Genomic DNA, 19034 nt, shown 5'->3' with positions numbered 1-19034 from the left:
TGTGAATGAAAATGTATTTGCGCTCGGAGGCTGAAGTTCTGCCTCAATCATCCTCTCGCAAAACGTTTATTATACATTTTTTGACTGATAAAAAGTCAGAAAAACATTTTATTTACGTCTAAAAAAGTGTTGTTTGACCAATCACGGAACAGAAATAGTTCGTCCCAAAACGTTTGCCAAACGAGGATAGACGATATACGGCAGTCACGACGAACGTGAATGGAGCTATTCTCGTGATGTGATTTCTTATAAAGTCACTACAGTTTCTGTACATGAGGCCGAATGTGTACAGCTACACCAGAGCCAAACGGGCTCACTTCGTCACATACAAACTAATTGTTAAGTGTGTGAGCACCGGGACTTGTACAAGTCAGCCAGCTTCCAATGCGAGCCAAAAAAGGAGCAGACGTAAGCTACTGGTCATAAGTGATAAGTAAGTCGATGGACTTGGTTACATCTGTCGAAACAAGATAGCAAAAGCTCGAGCCAGCTGAATGATTGGCGATTATGGTCATGCAATTTTATTTGCATAAATGTCAGAGAAGGAGATGTTGAAATCATTGTTATTTTTAATGTTTATTAACATTTTTGAAGATTTCTTGGGGAGTTTAAATCATCATATTTTTCCAATGCATTATTGCCATAGCAGGGGCCAGCTTTAGGGTAAATATACAAATTGTTTAAATCGATATATTGCTCCAGCTTCTGATCAAATCGGTGATGGACTTATCTTCATTTTCAAACTGGCTGATCGCGTAAAGTCTGTTTACTATCAAAATAAGAACGCGAATCGACACACAAATAGATGCACACTTTGAAGCCAGAATTAATAATCTCGCACATGTAGCTTTGCTAGCTACGCTAGCCTCACAAATAAGAATTTGGCTTCACATAGGCATGAGCTGGATCAAGCCAAAACACAAAAGTGGAACATTATTTTAGAAATAATACAAGTATATTGCTCACCTTGCAGCAGGCAAAGGGAGCGAGCATCTTTTGACCTTTTGAAGGATTCGACTGACTCTGAAGATCCGAGCCATTGATCAAGATTCATTTGGGTTTTTGTTTCTGATCTCAGTCGTTTGAGTACCGTTAAACATTCACAATGCGCATGAGCATGCTCGTGGCTACTCTTATTGATCCAGGTCATTTCATTCCCAGGGAAGTGAATTGATCACAACTGGTTTTCTAAAATAATCCGAGCAGTTCAATTGCCACAGGTGTCCTGAGAATGCACATCAGTAGGGATGATCTTAGAACTACGCAAAATTCTTTTTTTAAAACGGCAATTAATTGTTAAAATTGATTGATTGCCCTGTTCTAGTAAAACGCATGGATGAATTCATCAGAGCAATAGCAGGAAAGTGTCGAATGTGCGTTTTGTGCTGTGAGTTTTGGCCAGTTGGCGTTTCAGAGGTGTAAGCTTGAAAACAGTCAATTATGTCCATGAGGTTGTTTATGCTTTCTTGACTGTTCGTTTATTTGCAGGATTACGCGAAAACTACTAATCGATTTACACAACACTGTCGGGCCGAGAAAAACCCATCGAGTGTTGTTTTTGGTCCTGATAAACGTGCGAAACCATAATTGCCACCCTTCGGAATGCTGTTGCAAAGCGCTTTGGCAACATCTGTCTTCATGTTTCATCGATTCATGTCACATTCAGGAAGTGGTCATCTGTGAGGTCTTCACTAAATGTGTTCATGGTATATTTAATGCCTTGGAAAGTCTTTGTACGCTACTTTTTTGAAAAATTGCAGACACTGTGGAAGCTCTCGCCCGGCCGGTCACTTCTTGTGCTGGTGCGTAGACAAATATGTCAGGAAAAGACAACTAGAACATCTGAACGTGATCGTTTTTTAATTGAAGCGCTTAAAATGGTCGAATGGTGTGTGCCGACTTTTACATGACTTTGAATGCGATTAAATTTGATCCCCAGTTTCAAAGAGGTGTGTAACCACACTGTCACTGTAGTTTCTTTCCTTTTTTTCCAACTTGACTGAATAATTTTTCCATTGAGTTGTACAGGCTGTAGATGGAAATGTGGAAAAAGATTTGTGATATTTTGGTCTCAATTTGTTATATCACGTCAACCTGGCATTCGGCAACAGAGGTGTGTAGACTTCCCTTTTTATATGCACTGTATTGAAATGAGCCTTCATTTGTCCCCCAGTAATGGGGACGTTCATGTTTTGTGGCAGCCGAGTGTAGCAGCACGCTACAATTGTAAAATCGAGGCACCCATTTACATCACCGGGAAATGAGAATGAGTCGCAGCAGTGTGGCAATTGTACATAATAATCAATACAACATATGCAGATGTGACAAGAGGCAACGAGAGTAGGCAGCAGGGTAGTGTACGGTATGTAGGTGAAAACAACAAACAACAAAAGGTATCATTAAGTACTCAGCACTCCATAAGAAGTTCAGAATAATATGAACCAGCAATAATGGTTTTTTTTTTTCTCGTTGTTGCTCCAATTCTCTTGTCTCCTGTCCTCTCCTCCTCTGTCTTCTCCCTCTCCCTATCCTGTTCTGTCCTGTCCTGTCCTAAGCAACCGTACAGTAGCCGCCTTTGTTGGCACAGACATTCAGCTATAGTTGCTGCTTTCATTCACACATTCAACCCTAGCGCATATTTTATCAGACAAAATCCCTCCAGCCCTCTTTTGTCTGTGCCCCCCTCCCCTCCTGATCTCTCTCTTGTCCTTATTCACACACACATTTTCCCACCCCTCTCCGAAAGCCCCTTGCTCCCTCCCTCTCTTCTTCCAACACTCCAATGACAATCCTTTCCTGTCCCCCTCGATACATTTTATCCAGTTCTTTCATCTATGTGCCCCCACCGGTCCAGAACCCCCCCCCCCAACACACACACACGCACACACACTCACAAACAGTCCCCTGGCTCCTCTTTTGTCTGCCCAACTGATTTTCCAGCAACATTTTAGATTCCGTAATTTTTTGGATCTGAATAAAGAATCAAAAGGGCAATTGATTCATTGATACACTTAGAAAATGCAAGACAAAGACTATTTTACAAACTCATTTAACTATTTCTTTTTAACATCATCTATGAATTGCCCATCTTTCCGTTCAAAAATCAAATGTGAACCTGCCTCAACAATACACTCTCTTTTTTGACACCCGAGGATAAATGTTGACTTTTGCATGTGCAGATCACAGCCAACTATTTGTAGACAAACAATTCAAATACTTGATGTCACCTTTAAATTGTATGCTACAGCCCAATTCAACATGCACAATTGGGTCGGGCTGTCGGGTTAAATGGACAAGGACCGGAAGTGATGAAAGCAGGAAAACTGTATAAATTGAAGCTATTTCTCAACTAAATGAAAGTTTCTCATTTTCACATCTCTATGGACATAATTGTTGGCTGGACAGAAGAGCGCAGTAGTAAGACTAAATAATCACTCTCATTCACGAAAGACCACCATTATTGGGCATCACCGTCAAAGGCTGCGCAGTGCCTTTCGCCGCCCATGGCGTGGCGAGGTACTACTCCTCATGCATGCGCTGAAGGAGCGAAGTAGTCCGTGTCTCCGACAGCTTTTGCTGTGTGTTCTTTCGTCATTTTCGAATGCCGACTTTAAAGCCGAAGCGACGGCAGACGTCGGATTGATTTACAGCAGTGGCCCTTCACTGACAAACAAAGCATGAGAAGTCGTAAAAGTGAGTTCATATCGCGACTTGGACCTCACTCTTCACTTGCACTGCCCCAATTCACTTTGGGACATAGTGAACACATTCTCCCTGCTCAAATGCAAAACAACCCCTAAAGTTCAAACATTTTTGAGAGTTGAAACTGTCAACAGATGTGACCTCATCTTGCCATGCAGGCCGTCAGCACACCAGGGCATCTTTTGGTGAACAAATGCTTTTCCGACCATTTGTAGATTGTGTCATGCATTTGAGTTCATCTGTTGGTGATGTACACGGCTACAATTGCCTCTCTTGCTAGCTGCTTTTGTCGTTTCCTCTCTTTTATTGATTTCAAGTCAAGGCATTGTTTAAAGCCTCTTTTATCATTTTTAACGGATCATTTTTAGACAGGTTGCGTTCATTCGCGACTTCAATCGTCATTTAGTCTTGTTTGATAATAACAAGGAGAAGAATATCAAGATTTACTCAACAGCAGTTCTGGAAATCCTTTGTAAATAGTTTCACCCGAGGCTTTCAGGAGCTATTCCAAAGCTCCATATAATCACACCACCGTTATACTTTCAGTACGCTTTGTCCGTCCCGTTGCGCATGAAATATTCACTCTGAACTGAGGTCCATAGTTCTTCATCCATATTTCATGATCAGGAAGGGCTTTACTAACCGCAGCCGGTGTTGTATAGAGTACCTGACAGATTTGCTTGAGTAAAAGTAAAAGTACTTTAAAGGGACAGATTGTCAAATGTTGAGATTGTTCACATTTTATTCTTTTTTTAAGAACCCACTAGTAATTCCATAATGTGCTAAAAACATGGTCGAGTAATCGTTAATAATGTTACATGTTTTATCGCCATCTATTTGCTACGTAGACCTGAAGGAGACGATCACCCGATCACAAATTTGCTGGATCAATGACTACAGCATGTTTAACAAATGCAGTGCACTTACTTCCTCACGCGAGGGAAACCAAGAAGTCGTTTGTGGTCTCTGTTGAAGAAATTGGTGGAAGACTTGCGAAGTGAGGTCTCTCTGAGGCACCGTAGTGCGCGTGTGTTTTAAAATTCACCTACTTAGCTTGTTGGAGTTTATTTGCTCTCCACTAGATGGCAATACATTCTACACACTGTCCCTTTAGCAGAAAAAAAACTTTGTTGGATATTAAAATCAACTTGATCCACTGCTTTGGCTGCTCGACAAGGCGACAGATCGTACAGATTCAATTTGTGATTACTGGTCGGGAAATTCTTCCAATTTATCTCGCGATTCAAATCTCAACTTTAACGCGTCTTCATGACTTACAGTGTCGTCGCAACTAAAAGGTGGAAAAAGAAGCACCGGCCATTTTTGGGGTAATTCACAAAGCAAATCCAGCTACATTCACCCTTTACATTAATATGCAGTTTCAAAAATAAATAAATACATAAACATTTGTGAATGTTCACTCGTCCGAAACAGGACATACAGTACGAGCTTGTGACTATGAATGTTGCAGCGTTGTTTGTGACGACTGCCTGCTTTCTTGACAGGGTTCAAATATAAAATAATGTCTACACATGCATGCAAGCAGGTTTTAAAGTGAGGTCAGAAACACGATTATCCAGCACGGCACCAAGATTAAAGCAGATGGAAGCGAACTATATGTGTAATGTTGTCTGCGGGGGTTGTTTATGCACCAGTTGAGAGAGTTTAGTTTGAGCTCTTAAGTAGGTTGTAATTATCTCAGGTCTGTTTCATATTCCTTGGAAATGAAGAGGGTATCAAATGTGCGACTTTCAGAACAAAAGTATGGCAGTTATATGACAACATGGTCCTTTTCAGCCTCTTAACTGTCTGTGTTGTTTTTGGTGTCTTGCAGACTTGAGTTGAAGACATTCGCTGGAAGACTCCATCCCTTCCGGCAACCTGGTGGAACTACGCACTTTGTGTGCGTTAATAAGGCCTTGAAGGAGTGCTGTTTGCTTGTCTTCTTGGTGGCCTCAATTGGATTCTGAAGAAAAAAAATGTAGAGGATGCTGCAGAGGAAAGTCAGGACTTAAACAACTCTCCTGTCATCTCGCTCTTGAAGAAATGTTGAACGGACGTGGATAAGGGTCACGAGTTTGGGCACAGAAAAAGAAAAGTCTGGTGAGAAACAGCGACGGGGACTGACGGAGGAGAACCACTGCAGAGGAGGTCTCGTGGAGAAAAAAAAAAAAATAAAGCAATCTCCATGGCTACCGACCCAGGAGAACCCACTGGCACAGAGGACTCGTCAGAGAAACCAGATGGACAGAGGGAGGAGGACCTTGAGCAGGAGGTTGGTGCAAACACGCCGAGGATCAGGTCAAGCAGCAGCCCCTCTGATGTCCTCCCATCTCATGCTCAGGGGTGGCGAAGGCCAGGAGCAGAGCGTGGAGGCACAGGAGGAGTTCATCGGGAACCTGTGGTGGCCTTCGTCACTCCCGAAACCGTCTTCTCAACGCCCGACTTGCCGGTGGACACGGGCCAGAAAAGTCAGCGGAGGGAGAAGCGCTTCTTCAGGAAGAGCGTGGAGATTTGTGAGGAGGACGATGGAGTGGCTCTGCCAGAAGCTCGCCACAGCGCGCCCGACTTGGAGCTGCACTCCTTCGATCCAGTCTTCAGCAGCGGTGCTCAGCAGCAAGGAGCTGTGTCCTGCACTGTCCTGCGCCAGGACCCATCGTGCCCCGGTGAGCCGGAGCCTGGCAAGGGTGGCGCTCCTTCTTCGCCAACCCAAAAGGGGAGAGAGCGGGAGCGCGAGCAGGAGGAGGAGGCAGAGATGAAAGCTGTGGCCACCTCTCCGGGAGGCCGGTTCCTCAAGTTTGACATTGAACTGGGTAGAGGAGCTTTCAAGACCGTCTACAAAGGCCTGGACACTGAGACCTGGGTGGAGGTGGCTTGGTGTGAACTTCAGGTATTGTGACTTCTCTTTTCTTTCACACGTCACTGAACCCTTGTCGATGAGTCCTTCCTGATTCACTCGTTCATGTTTTTGTTCTGTAGGACTTATCTTGAGCTCGTCACTGAAAAACCTCGGCTTTTTACTCGTGAGGAAAAGCGGTTCAGAGAATGGATGGATAGATGGATAGACTGAGCAATTCTAAAAATATTGACAGCCCAAGTTTAAACATTCTTAGTGTGGCATCAGTTAGTCCTGTTTAGTTCCCCCCAACACCCCTTTATCAGTGGGGCTTGGTCCCTATTCCTGCAAGTAGCTTGGGTTGATGTTTTGGCATCAAGGTCCCGTTTACACACCTCAAAATGATGCCACAGTAGAGCCCGTATTTATTTATTTATTTTCTTTGCGTCTTTCACACAGGATCCAACAAAGCGGGACATTACCGTGTCCACGTGGCATTCCGCAAACAAATCATTTGGTCGCGTCAGCGCCAGCGTGAGTCAGACATAGACGCGTATTGCATTCTTATCTATTCCTTTCAGGCGCCGACCATCCCGCCTCTCTTCCATCTTTCATAGCTGCTCCGTAGGCAGGCAATTCGCAGCTCCACTTGAAAAACCAAACCAAACAAAAAAAAAAAAAAACAGCATTGCAGGACTTTTGGGTGCATGGGCTGAGAAAGTTCCCTTTTTTAAAATACTAATTAATCGGGTCTCTTTTAGATGTCGAATTACAAGAACTCTTCCTTTGTAACCTTGACATCTCAGCATGTCAAAGAGGAGTTGAGAGTGTCTGGAGGGACTGGTCCATGACTGTCTTTTCTTGAGCTGTTATGAATGATGGAATTATAGACTCAATGCCAGATATTTTCTATTCACTCAAACACATTATTTTAATTTGAATCTTTGATTTTAACCATGACGAAAAAAATGGTTTGGGGCCCAAACCGATCGCACTCATTGTTGCTTGTCTAATGTCATGAGGCGTAACATTGCATCATGTAGCTAACATGACAAGTGGGAGACATTCTTGTGGAGGAGAAAAGAAAGTACAATAGAAAGCAGTGTTGTTGCTTCCCTCTTTCATTTGACCGCTGGCTTTGTGTGTTTGGTTTGGAGCTTATCCTCTGCAGACTGACAACTAGCAGCCACGCTGCGACCCACTTGGTTACCGAAATAAGTTTATGCATATAACCAACTTGAATTGTGAGCACATTAAATGTACGCTTATCCTGCACAGCCTGTTCCACGTTCACCACAAGAGAGGCCCAACCCATCACTAAATAGAACAAAAACATTACAAGAAGAGAAGAATAGAAATTGGCAACAATGGATTAGTTGAATAGTTGTTATAATATGAAAGTATCATTTCAGTGTGAGATCAGTTGACCTTTTGCCAAGTCAACCACTTGACTGGAGCAGCGCTAAAACAACAGCATCAAACAAACAATGACTGACGCATCGTCGTGTCATGTGACCCATCGGCTCACATCGCTCTACCTCAGTTTAACTAGCATCAATCATTTGAGTCTGTTTTTTTCTTTGGCTATTCGAAGCAGAAAAGCCTCCGATGGTGTCCATGACTTTTTGTCCGGCGTTGGTGCGTGTTTTACTGTCACGATGGTTTCCTGTAGTCGCACGGTTTCCCGAACACACGTGTTGCCTATTTTCAACCATGTTAAACGCTGTTACCGCATTGCTTGCAGTAAGTTGCCACTTCCTGCTTGAGACGAGGTTCGGCCTGTTCCGAGCAGCATTTTTGGGAATCCAAATCTGTTCTCTAGGAGGATCCGTGAGTGAAGACGTAGATTGCTTCGCTAGCTGGCTCACACTCACAAACCTTTTGCTAAGCCACACTGTGGAAGCAAAAAGTGCCCAATCAGCGCAACATGGACTTGTGTTCCAAAATTGTACTGGCTTCAGCACACCTTCCGAGACTTCACTTCAGTCAGCGTCAACGAATTAACTCCCTCCGTGTGTGTGTTTTGTCACTTATTTAAGAGCTGGTTGGAAAAAACCTGCTTTATTTTACTGTCTGCTCTTATGTCAAGTATTCTGTGAAATGTTGGCAGGATGTTGCTAACGAGAAAACACATTGAGAGTGTGAGAGGAACGGTACAACAGTGACAAGAGGCCCTGCGTGTGAGAAAACAACTGTGAGACGGAGTGCGAGAGAGATGAGCCAAATGGAGGATTACGATGGCATCCCTCCCAGAGAGCGGTTGCCTAGCTAATACTAAGTCACCACATGCAGAGGGGAAACTCAGGCGTGCACACACACACACATTCACTTGATACTGTTGGATGCCGCGCCACGTTGACTACAACACTCTTGTCACATGAGCGGCGCCGTTTACTCCTGATTACCAAAGTCCTTGCAAAGCACGGTGACATTTGAATGAGTGCTTGGGCGAGCCAGATTGATGACATCTAAATTATAATTGGCTCACAGTGATGCTAACAGCAAACAAAAGGATTACATAACATAATGCCTTAAGAAGACCATTTACAAGAGGATGCTTTCATAGGAGCATCTTGCTTATCTTCCTCCCTCCACAAAGACGAGGTAGTCAAGGCAAACCCGGCATGAAAGAAGGAATTAAAGCGCACACAGCGGACACCATTGCTCTTCCAATATTTCTTCTTGCCCTTTTTGTGAAATTCTACAAGCAGCAAAGAGTCGATTCATATATCTCCCAGATGTGTTCTTGAAGATGCTCATCAAATTTTTATTTGATCGGCTTTCAAAATATCATTTCTACGTGTGTAACAAAAAATAGTTTGAATTGGAAAATCAGTTTTGAGCACCGCCGGTAGCCAGAAGCTGGCATTAATGCGTAAAAAGTATTTGCCAAACGCCAAAAGAAATGGAAGAAGTAGTAGTCACGGAGTCATGGGAACTATTGCGTGACATATTGCCAGTTTGGCATGCATCTTTCTTCGGCCACAACAGGCGTTTACAGCACTCTCATCTTTTCAGCAGTGTCACAAAAAAAGGATTGAAAATAACAAATCATACAAAGCTGACTAAATGAATGGATGCTGACTAAATTGAGCTTCACTGAGGCGTTCTGATCGCTCATGTAATGCGATGACGTCATGTATGATAAAAGTTCACCAAAATGTCTGCTCCGCTTACGTGTGCGTCTGTCAGCCTTGCTACATTTTCGCTTTCTCACTATCCATAATTTCTGTCCGTGTGAGTGAGCATGAGCATGCAGGGTGATCCAGGGAGTTAATTACAGCGGGGACCTGTCAGGCTGGAACAAAAACCCTGCACAGACAGCATACCAGCAGCAGCAGAAAGCAGACTGGTTCAACCCAGTTGTCCCAGACCGGAGCAGCTCAACGCAGCTCACACTGTACACTCCCTTTAAGGCCATTAAGTACGTGGATTAGTTTTGTCATCGACTAATCTGCACCTCGTGCTCTCAAAACAATGCTTGGACGGAAAGGTTCTCAAAAGGCCTCTTGTTTAGAAGATAACATATTTTGGATTTTATTGTTGATTTGGTGGGGGGGGGGACTCTGATAGGAAGCTAATGGGAAGATAAGACAACATAGGAGAGGAGTTTAAGATGATGAAGCTTGCAGGACTTTGGGTGAGCAACATTTGGTTCCGATCACCCAGAAACCATTTGCATTAGTCGATGTCATCCGGTGACGAAATATTGATGAATGTCTACATTTAGAAACAAAATACAATGCACTGTAGCTGAACCCAATCGACCCAAACGGACCAGACACATTTGGTAAGGCCAAGCCTCGAGCTTGTAAACTAGCAAAGGGTATTCTGTTGCCACTGAATGATTAACTCCTGGAACTATATCAGACTGCGGTTTTCTGGTTGTCTGACAGTGCCGAGAAGTTGTTTCCAAATTACATTTTGGAACTGCTCAGTAGAATCGCTTTGGAAAACTTGGAATGCTCTCTTTTCATCACATTGATTGATCAATCAGTAGATGCTCCTTTCATGCTGTCTTTTGCATACTTGGACATGGGACAACCGTAAGATCACAAATGGACTGACGGAATGTACAACAGAATCGTGGTTTACATGATTAATCCCTTCTAGAAACGCTGAGCAAAACCAGAGGACCTTAGTAAATCACATCAATCCTATTCATCAGTTGATTTGGGTGAATTTAAAGGACTAATGGGATGCATAAAACACAATGAACAATAAACATTACTTTGGCTCTTTTTTAAGACTGGTTTATGGAAAACCACAAAAAGATTCTTGAATTCAAAGGTGTTTCTCGTTTTCTTCATCAAACAATACAGAAAGTGACTGGACCCCTATCGGACAAAAATCTGTTGTCGATGACGTGGACTTTTTCTATTTTTTGGCGAGATTGGCAATACAATTGTCATTTTTCTAATTGTACTTTTGTGCTACGGGTTTTTCAAAGGCTTTCATTTTGGTGCTTTCTTTGGTCCCACGGTAGCTTATCAAGCGGTCGTGCTCGATAAATACGCACAAAAATCTTTTGAAACCCTTTCTAAGAACGTGCGTGGAGATGCTCAATGTCACTCGCTCATGTGAGGAGGTGCTGCACCCAGTAACAATTTCGTCTCACCAACGCTTCCAGTTGACAGAAATAAAGACAGAGGAACGCCCAGACAGAGCATGTCTGAAAAGTAAACAAAAAACAATGCCATCAAACTGTGTAATCTCTCAATGATGCAATGCTGCGTGACTAAATGTTTCCAAACAAAAGTCAACTGTATTTATAGAGCACGCTGAGATGCGTAGGGTGGAGGCACTCCGAAAGTTGAGGTGGGGCAAGATCCTTGAAAGATCTCAACACAAATAAAAGTATCTTAAAATAAAATATACGGGGAGCCAGTAAAGGGAGGCCAGAATAGAATCCGCCAAGCACCAGTTAGGAAGCGAGCAGCAATGTATTGGACCAACTGGAGATGCTTCAGGGAGTGCTGGTTGACTCCAAAACAAAGTGCATTGCAGGTTCCGTTACTTTTTCTGCTGTAAAGAGAGAAGAGGCCAAATCAAATCATATGAAAACAAAGCTCACGTTGTATTTCAGTACTATATGTTGAAAGGATGGAACCATTTTCTTCATTTGTATCCATTTTATTAATTATGTCGTAAGATGTTCTCCCAACACGACCTTACATGCTTAATTTCTGCTCAAGCGACCTCTCAGTGTAACGTGATCAAATGAATAGAACGTTTTACGGTGGTGGAAAATCTCCACCACTTTTGGCAGGTTGACTTGATATTCCTTAATTAAAGAATGACACACCTTTAATTGTATTCATATTGGACTATATAAACTTGTTTACTTAAGGACCAATATAAAAACCCATTCATGAGGGAGAAGCAACAAGATTAGTGAGAGCTTTGTCAAGCAAATTCAACGCACACACAATGGCCTCTTGCTATTCCTGCTCGCATCGTTAGTGAACTTGACCTAGTGGCCTGGCGTTCTAATCGAGCATGTGGGCCAGCCCTTTTTCAGCCATCTATCTTGTTACCGAGAGCTGTTGTGGTTTACAGTAATCTAATCCCAACCACCCGCCACCTCGGATTGCCCAATGCCGGATGCTTGCTTGCACATTACCCAATCAAATGCACCATAATTGGACCAATGACTTAAGAAAGCTCCTCTTGTATGAATTTACCGTCTTCTTCTTATCGTGTTCCTAATGGACGTGACGATCATTGTAAACATGCAAGATACAAGTAACCTTCTGACATCAGATACACATCTCACACAGTCATCGACGTTTTAGGGATCGCATGCATGAACACTATCTGCCAAATATCTATCTGATGTTAGGGCACAGATCCTCAACATTTCCCGGCTATTTGTGAGGCTGCCTCACGTGTAGTTTGACCTGCTCAGCCCGATGTCTGATCCTCCGCAACATAAAACAAGGTCGGCCATTAGCGACAAGGAGCCGGCTAACTGCAATTTTGCAATTGATTTCATTTGGCAGCAGCACAGTTGATAACGGTTGAACACGGATGCAGATTGAGGAGAAGTTTTTGTGCACATCTGTCTCGCCGGAATTGAACTGTGCAGCCTCAAAGACGGCTTGATGCTGCACAAGGGCGACGTAATAGATGCTGAGGCGGCATTCCAACGCTCTCGTCTCGTTTTGAGCTGGACAGTCGGGAGCATGTTTTGACCGACGAGTCGCTCAGAGGTCACAAGCGCCCAAACAGGCGTTGTTGTCGCTGGCAAAATGATTCAAGCGTGAGCTCAAAGGCAGTCTTGACGTCTTTGAACGCAGTCAGCTACGTTTACACAAGCGTTACCTAAGGCCCTTGCTGAGGCCAGCGCGGCGGTGAGCCGCGACTTATTCTTAGCCTTAATAGTGCAACAAAGAGCAGCCTGGCTTTCTGTTGACGCGACTTCATTGTTAGGGAAGGAGGACTGCAGGTTGTCTCCAGCAGCACTTCCACAAAAGGACACTCAATGCAATTTAAAAGAAAGTGGCCAAATGAAAGCTGCAAAGGAGGAAATGTGAGAAAGATATGCCTCGGTGATTGTCAGTTGGGACCTTTTCTTTTTTTTTTTTGTGTCTCCTTTGCTTGACTTTTGCTCCAACATGGCTAAAGAAATGAGAAGATTGATCAGTGGAAACCTTGTCTATTATGATGACGTCTATTTTTAGCAAGGCCTGTTTGTGACATAAGTTCCTGCGCTCCATCTGCCTCTTACGTATTCAGAGTATTTTTCTGTTTCATTTTGCTTGAGCACAACAATGTCAGAAAATACACTTCATCATCCGAACACTCTGTTATTTGAGACCTCGACCAAGGAACTAAAACATTTTCTGTCGTCGCAGAATACGCATTCAACAACGGTTGCTAGTGACGCATCTAAAAATAGTGCAGTGCACGTGTTGGGATTTCCTTCAATGTTTCAAACGCTTTGACAGCAATGGTTGATGCTTTTGCATTACAATGTTGTCATGACAGCATTCTCATATTCATTAATTCATGTTTTTTTTTATTTGACATCCAGAGTAGCTGCATTTGATATATTGAGAAACAAAAATACTCCGTGTACACGACAAATTGTGTCTTTGAAGTAAACGCAATCGCACCGTTAGCAATGTTTCACAATAATTGTTGCTGTCACATGAGTGAATCGGATTCTTGTTTCATCCGCTCTTGTGTGCACACAAATGTGTTGGACTAAAAGCTGAAGGTGTTGCCTTGCATGCAACGCTGTGTGGCTGCTGGCATCTAGAGGCCTTCCATATCAGTGCATCGTCATGAGACGGCACAACTAATAGAAACTAATACTAACAGCTTTTTGCTTTGTCACCGATCACTGATAACTCCTAGGTGAGATTCAGACTTTTTTTAACCCCCCCCCCCTGTAAAAATGTTTACCTGCCTGCAATTGGCTGGCAACTAGTCCAGAGTGTGATTGGTTATCACACATTTTCTCAATTGTATATTTTTACTTGCCCTCTCAAACTGATTTTTCCCTGAAACAAAATTGCACAATTTGTAGATCACGTTAATGGTGGGCAGAAAAAAAACATATTTCTCTTTGTTTCATTAATTCTAAAAAAATTGAATTTGGGAAGAGGTGTGTCACCTTTTTACAGTGTGTGTTGAATTGGTTTAAGCATAAGTCACAAGTCATTCTTCCTTCCATTCCATTTTGAAAAAGTTAAGACATTCCTCCCTGTAGGAAAATCAGAGGGTGGAAATGTTATGGACTGCGCTTAATGTCATCCCGGATGCTCCTTTCCACTCAGGACCGCAAGCTAACCAAGGCGGAGCAGCAGCGCTTCAAGGAAGAAGCAGAAATGTTGAAGGGGCTCCAACATCCCAACATTGTGCGCTTTTACGACTCGTGGGGGTCGGCACTTCGTGGCAAGAAGTGCATCGTCCTCGTCACTGAGCTCATGACATCAGGAACACTCAAAACGTGAGTGCAACCTCTTATTAGCGCTTAGCGCTCACACTCCGCCATCAGAAGGGCTCGGCTCATCTAAAATAAACTGTTGTTTTGGATTGAATATTTAGCACATGAAAATGATCCCTTCGCAAAGATATACGTACTTAGTTGATTTCCAGTGTCATATGTAAGCAAATTCATTATTTTTGCATTTGCTTTAAAATAACACAGAGCACACTCAAAAATACACATTGGGAAGTAGATATACAATCCTGACATTTCCAAGTCTTTCAAATCTTACTGAGTGATGTTATCCTCTCTGAACAATCCATTTTCAGTACATTCATTTTGAAACCGTCTTTGTGCAGGTACCTGAAACGTTTTAAGGTGATGAAGCCCAAGGTGCTTAGGAGCTGGTGTCGGCAGATCCTGAAGGGCCTTCATTTCCTGCACACCAGGACGCCTCCCATCGTGCACAGGGATCTCAAATGTGACAACATCTTCATCACGGGCCCCACCGGTTCCGTAAAAATAGGCGATCTGGGACTTGCAACCCTCATGAGGACGTCTTTTGCCAAAAGCGTCATAGGTAAGCTTCTTAATGAGACAATGTGATTTTGAAATCAATGCTTGTTGTGGTTGCTTCATCAGCACAAGTCCGGCTCCATAAATATGAAGTGCCCGCAGCGCGTACCGTCGATGAGTATTGACAGTGTCTCTAAAATGTATGTGGGCAGCACTTGCAAAAGCTTCGAGTAGTCGTTGGACAATTTAAGTAAAGGAGAGCGGACGCAGCACACTTAAAGCTGTTGGGCTAGAGGTGTACGTTTACATACATAAACAGCCTATAACTAATAAATAAACATTACTAGGGATTAGGAATAGAGGCTGTCTGATATGCACTTTCAGAAATCGGGAGTGAAATTTACTTGAAAATCCTAGTAACGTTTTTTTGCGGTAAATTTCAATAGTTTTATGATTAAAAAATGTCACTCTAGGGTTAAAGCCCCTTTTTTTTATACAAGTTTCATACACAAGGCAACTCAGAGCAATGAAGGATCCCAAGACCCATAATCTCCAAGTTGCAAGAGGGCCACTCTCCACCTAAGCCATGCCGCTGCTAATGTGTTTTACTAGATTGCTGGCGTCAGCTGGAATCCTCCTTCCTCCAGTGACGCTGCGTTTTTTGGTCTCCTTTTGGAGACAGCAGCAATATATTCATGCACAGTGGATGTAGACATGGTTCAGATGTAGCGTGGCCATCTCCTAGTCTGAAGGTTGTGGGTTTGATCCTCTGCCATATTGTGTTACATTGTGGATGAAACGTGCTGAGAAATGAAAATTTACTTTCATTTTTTAGTATTTACTGAAAATGTCTGAATGATTTATTTATTTTTTTTTATGTGTAAATATCACCCAATTTTTTTACAGTGTGGGAGTTCAGATGCTGGGTGCCACAAAAATGCTTATATACCCAAAATGTTGTCCGATAACCTAGACAACCATTTTATAGGTTATTGGGCAATATATTGAATATTTACTTATTTTATCTTTATTCAATAATCACTTATTATTCATAGGGATGTTCCTATCACATTTTGTGCTCCTGAGTCCGAGTCACCTGATTTTGAGGATCTGCTGATCCATGTTTCCACAAGGATGCTTTTGTCTTGTTTTGCAAAGTCACACTTTACTATTGCATTTAAAAAAATCAGTTTGCCTTTTCAAGATGAGAGAGAGAAGGGAGATGCAATTCATCGGTTTGCATGTGTGAGGGGGCGGGGCCGCACTCGGTTCAGTGGTGCGGGCAGTACAGACAAGCAGGAGCAGCGCAACCCAATCTCTGCGCGACAAAAAGACTCAATACAACGGTTACAAATCGACTGCGTTTGATTTATTGGTGGTGTCTGATGGGGCTGTAACAGGGATGGCCTGTTGTGCTTGAGCAGGAACCCCCGAGTTCATGGCTCCGGAGATGTATGAGGAGCATTACGACGAGTCTGTGGACGTTTACGCCTTCGGGATGTGCATGCTAGAGATGGCCACTTCCGAATATCCCTACTCCGAGTGCCAAAATGCCGCGCAGATTTATCGCAAAGTTACAAGCGTGAGTCAATTTGACACATCCCAAACAAAAGAGGACAGGAGTCGAGTTGCACATTTTGTGATGGAAAACAATTTCCCGCATGACTTTCTGCAGGGCATAAAACCAGCCAGCTTTGAAAAGGTGAATGACCCTGAGATAAAAGAGATTATTGAAGGTTGTATTCGTCAGAATAAAAGCCAAAGGTAAGTGGATTTTCTTTCCCACTCGGACCCAGGAAAGTGTTTTTTTTCTCCACCACTCCTGCTATCCTATCTTTCCGCGCTCAGGCTCTCCATCCGAGACCTCCTGAACCACGCGTTCTTCGGTGAAGACACGGGGGTCCGCGTGGAGTTGGCAGAGGAAGACAACGGCACCCAAGACTGTTTGGCTCTGCGGATTTGGGTTGATGAGCCCAAAAAACTGAAGGGCAAACACAAAGATAACGAGGCCATCGAATTTAGCTACGACCTGGAGAATGACAGCGCTGAGGAAGTCGCTCTCGAGATGGTGAGACGCCCAACAGCACTTAGACGCTAGAAAAAAGAAAAATCTGCATGTTTTTTGTGCTTTCTCAAAGATGTGCAGCAACCAGTTCTGTGACGCAGAACCAACTTCCATTTGCTCTAATACAAAATAAAGTAAAACATGCCACGTAAGCATACTCTTGCGTCACAGAAACAACACTTACGTGCTCAGTCATCTGTCTGTCTACATGAATAAGAAACATGGGCGCATTTTACGAGCATGTTTTGTATGTTTCACAAGTCAGGTGACTAGATGGTTTTTTTTTTATTCCATTATTTGGCAATTTGAATTTCAAAATGTTTCAACTATGCCGCATATATCTGACCAAGATTTTGGTAAAATTTCAGATTTTACTTTTAGGGCTTCAAGGCATCTCTTGCTTTGTGTCTTGTCACAGGTAAAGTCGGGCTTCTTCCACGAGAGTGATGCCAAGGTGGTGGGTAAATCAATTCGCGACAGAGTCAATCTGATAAAGAAGTCGCGAGAACGACGACAGCAGCAGCAGCAGCAGCAGCCGGGATTTGAAGAAAGACGCGACTCCACTCTAATTACCTCCACCTTCTCCCATCAGTCCAGCCCATCGTTACTGGTGGGCGGAGCAACTGGAGGAGGGGGGCAGGAGTCTGACAAACTGCCTGAAGTGGACCAGCATGTGGTCAGAGGGGCAACACTTTGCCTGCCAGGTACATGATGCACGGAATTATAAAACGCGAGACATGCTCGTTTTCTTCTCGTTCTCATTCTTGAACTTTTTAGGGGAAAGCCTCGGCTGCGAATCATATGCTCGCGGGCAGAGCGAGTCACACTCTCAGCCGGGGGAACCATTGGCTGTCCCACAGACTTCTCAGCCTATCGCTACAGCTGTATGTATGACACACGACGTTTGGGATCCATTTTTAAATGCAATCATTTTGTGTAGAGTTCAGTGTTCCCTCACTAAATTGCACATTTTTTCCTGCTCTGTTTTATCAAAGAAATTTTTGGTTTATTGCAATCATTTCTCAAAGGTTTTTACGGTACATAGAGGTACCTACAGACGACTGACCTGACTTACGAGTTTTCTGAGATAGGAGCGATCGCTCTGCAGTCGTTTGCTGGGACTTGTCAGCAATGATTTGACATACGAGCACTAAATGCTGGCTGCAAACTCCGGAATGGATTAATTGCATTTCCATTCATTTCAGTGGGAAAGGTGACTTGGAATAGGAATGTTTGGAGTTCCCAGTATGGTCACTGAACAAATTCAACACGCGTGTCACGGCATCGATCTACTTACCATAATGCCCTCACAAGTGGGAAAGGGGAGCCACAGTCATCAAAGCGCTTGCTCGGCCGCCCAGAGAATCGTTTAAAAGAAATGCAATGAACAAACTCACGTCCAGAAACGCAAGCTCGCCGACGTTACACATCACCCCATTAGGCCCCGCCTCTTAAAGGAACACGCATGTGGACACACACTACAATTGGAACAGTATATTTTATGCTAGCAATTTTTTGGGCTTTTAAAGGTTTACAAAGTATATTCAAATGTTTAGCAGGGGTTCACTGTCGCAAATGTTAACGCATGGAATTGGTCGCCCTCGTCTAGTCTTCTGCCGTCGCGGCTCCTCCCCCGACTCTCCCAGTTGGTGATGGTGGAGCTGTTCCAAGTTTGCCAGTTGGCCAGAGTGTCAGTTTGTCCAGCGTCGCTCAAAACAGAGGCCCACCTGTCGGTCCGACCTTTCTTCAGCCCGCCGCTGTAGTTCAACAGGTATCGGCAAGTTGAGCGGCAAAACCTAAAAGAGTTGCTTTTACGATTCTGTGCAGCACTTCATTGTCGTGTCACTTACGCGTTTTACAATGCCGAGCTCATCTTCATAACGGGATTCTCTCCGGATCTGTATTTGTGGACTCTGGCTTTATTTTTCTTTTTAAGTGTTTGGTTTTATTTCATGTTTTCCTGGTGTCCCTTTTTTCTT

The 19034-nt window shown here is 43.5% G+C and overlaps 1 protein-coding gene across 4 annotated transcripts in view; it reads left to right on the top strand.

The window, feature by feature from the left end:
• wnk3 (WNK lysine deficient protein kinase 3) overlaps positions 1 to 19034 on the top strand; it is a 43838-nt gene that overhangs the window by 5274 nt on the left and 19530 nt on the right. Inside the window, exons 2-10 of one of the 4 annotated variants that reach the window (XM_088289598.1) lie at positions 5537 to 5977; positions 6047 to 6592; positions 14323 to 14495; positions 14834 to 15054; positions 16415 to 16754; positions 16839 to 17058; positions 17474 to 17759; positions 17833 to 17939; positions 18665 to 18826. In XM_088289598.1, coding sequence (XP_088145724.1) covers positions 5891 to 5977; positions 6047 to 6592; positions 14323 to 14495; positions 14834 to 15054; positions 16415 to 16754; positions 16839 to 17058; positions 17474 to 17759; positions 17833 to 17939; positions 18665 to 18826 — 2142 coding nt within the window. In that variant the 5' untranslated portion in view covers positions 5537 to 5890. Of the gene's footprint in view, positions 1 to 5536; positions 6593 to 14322; positions 14496 to 14833; positions 15055 to 16414; positions 16755 to 16838; positions 17059 to 17473; positions 17760 to 17832; positions 17940 to 18664; positions 18827 to 19034 lie in introns of all 4 variants that reach the window. The other 3 variants (XM_088289599.1, XM_088289600.1, XM_088289602.1) reach the window with 3 other exon arrangements.

The sequence above is a fragment of the Idiotropiscis lumnitzeri genome, chromosome 3 (genome assembly GCF_059441095.1).
Source record: "Idiotropiscis lumnitzeri isolate Australia: NSW breed Sydney's pygmy pipehorse chromosome 3, RoL_Ilum_1.0, whole genome shotgun sequence".
Taxonomy (NCBI): domain Eukaryota; kingdom Metazoa; phylum Chordata; class Actinopteri; order Syngnathiformes; family Syngnathidae; genus Idiotropiscis; species Idiotropiscis lumnitzeri.
This window is presented reverse-complemented; position numbering and strand designations above follow the sequence as displayed.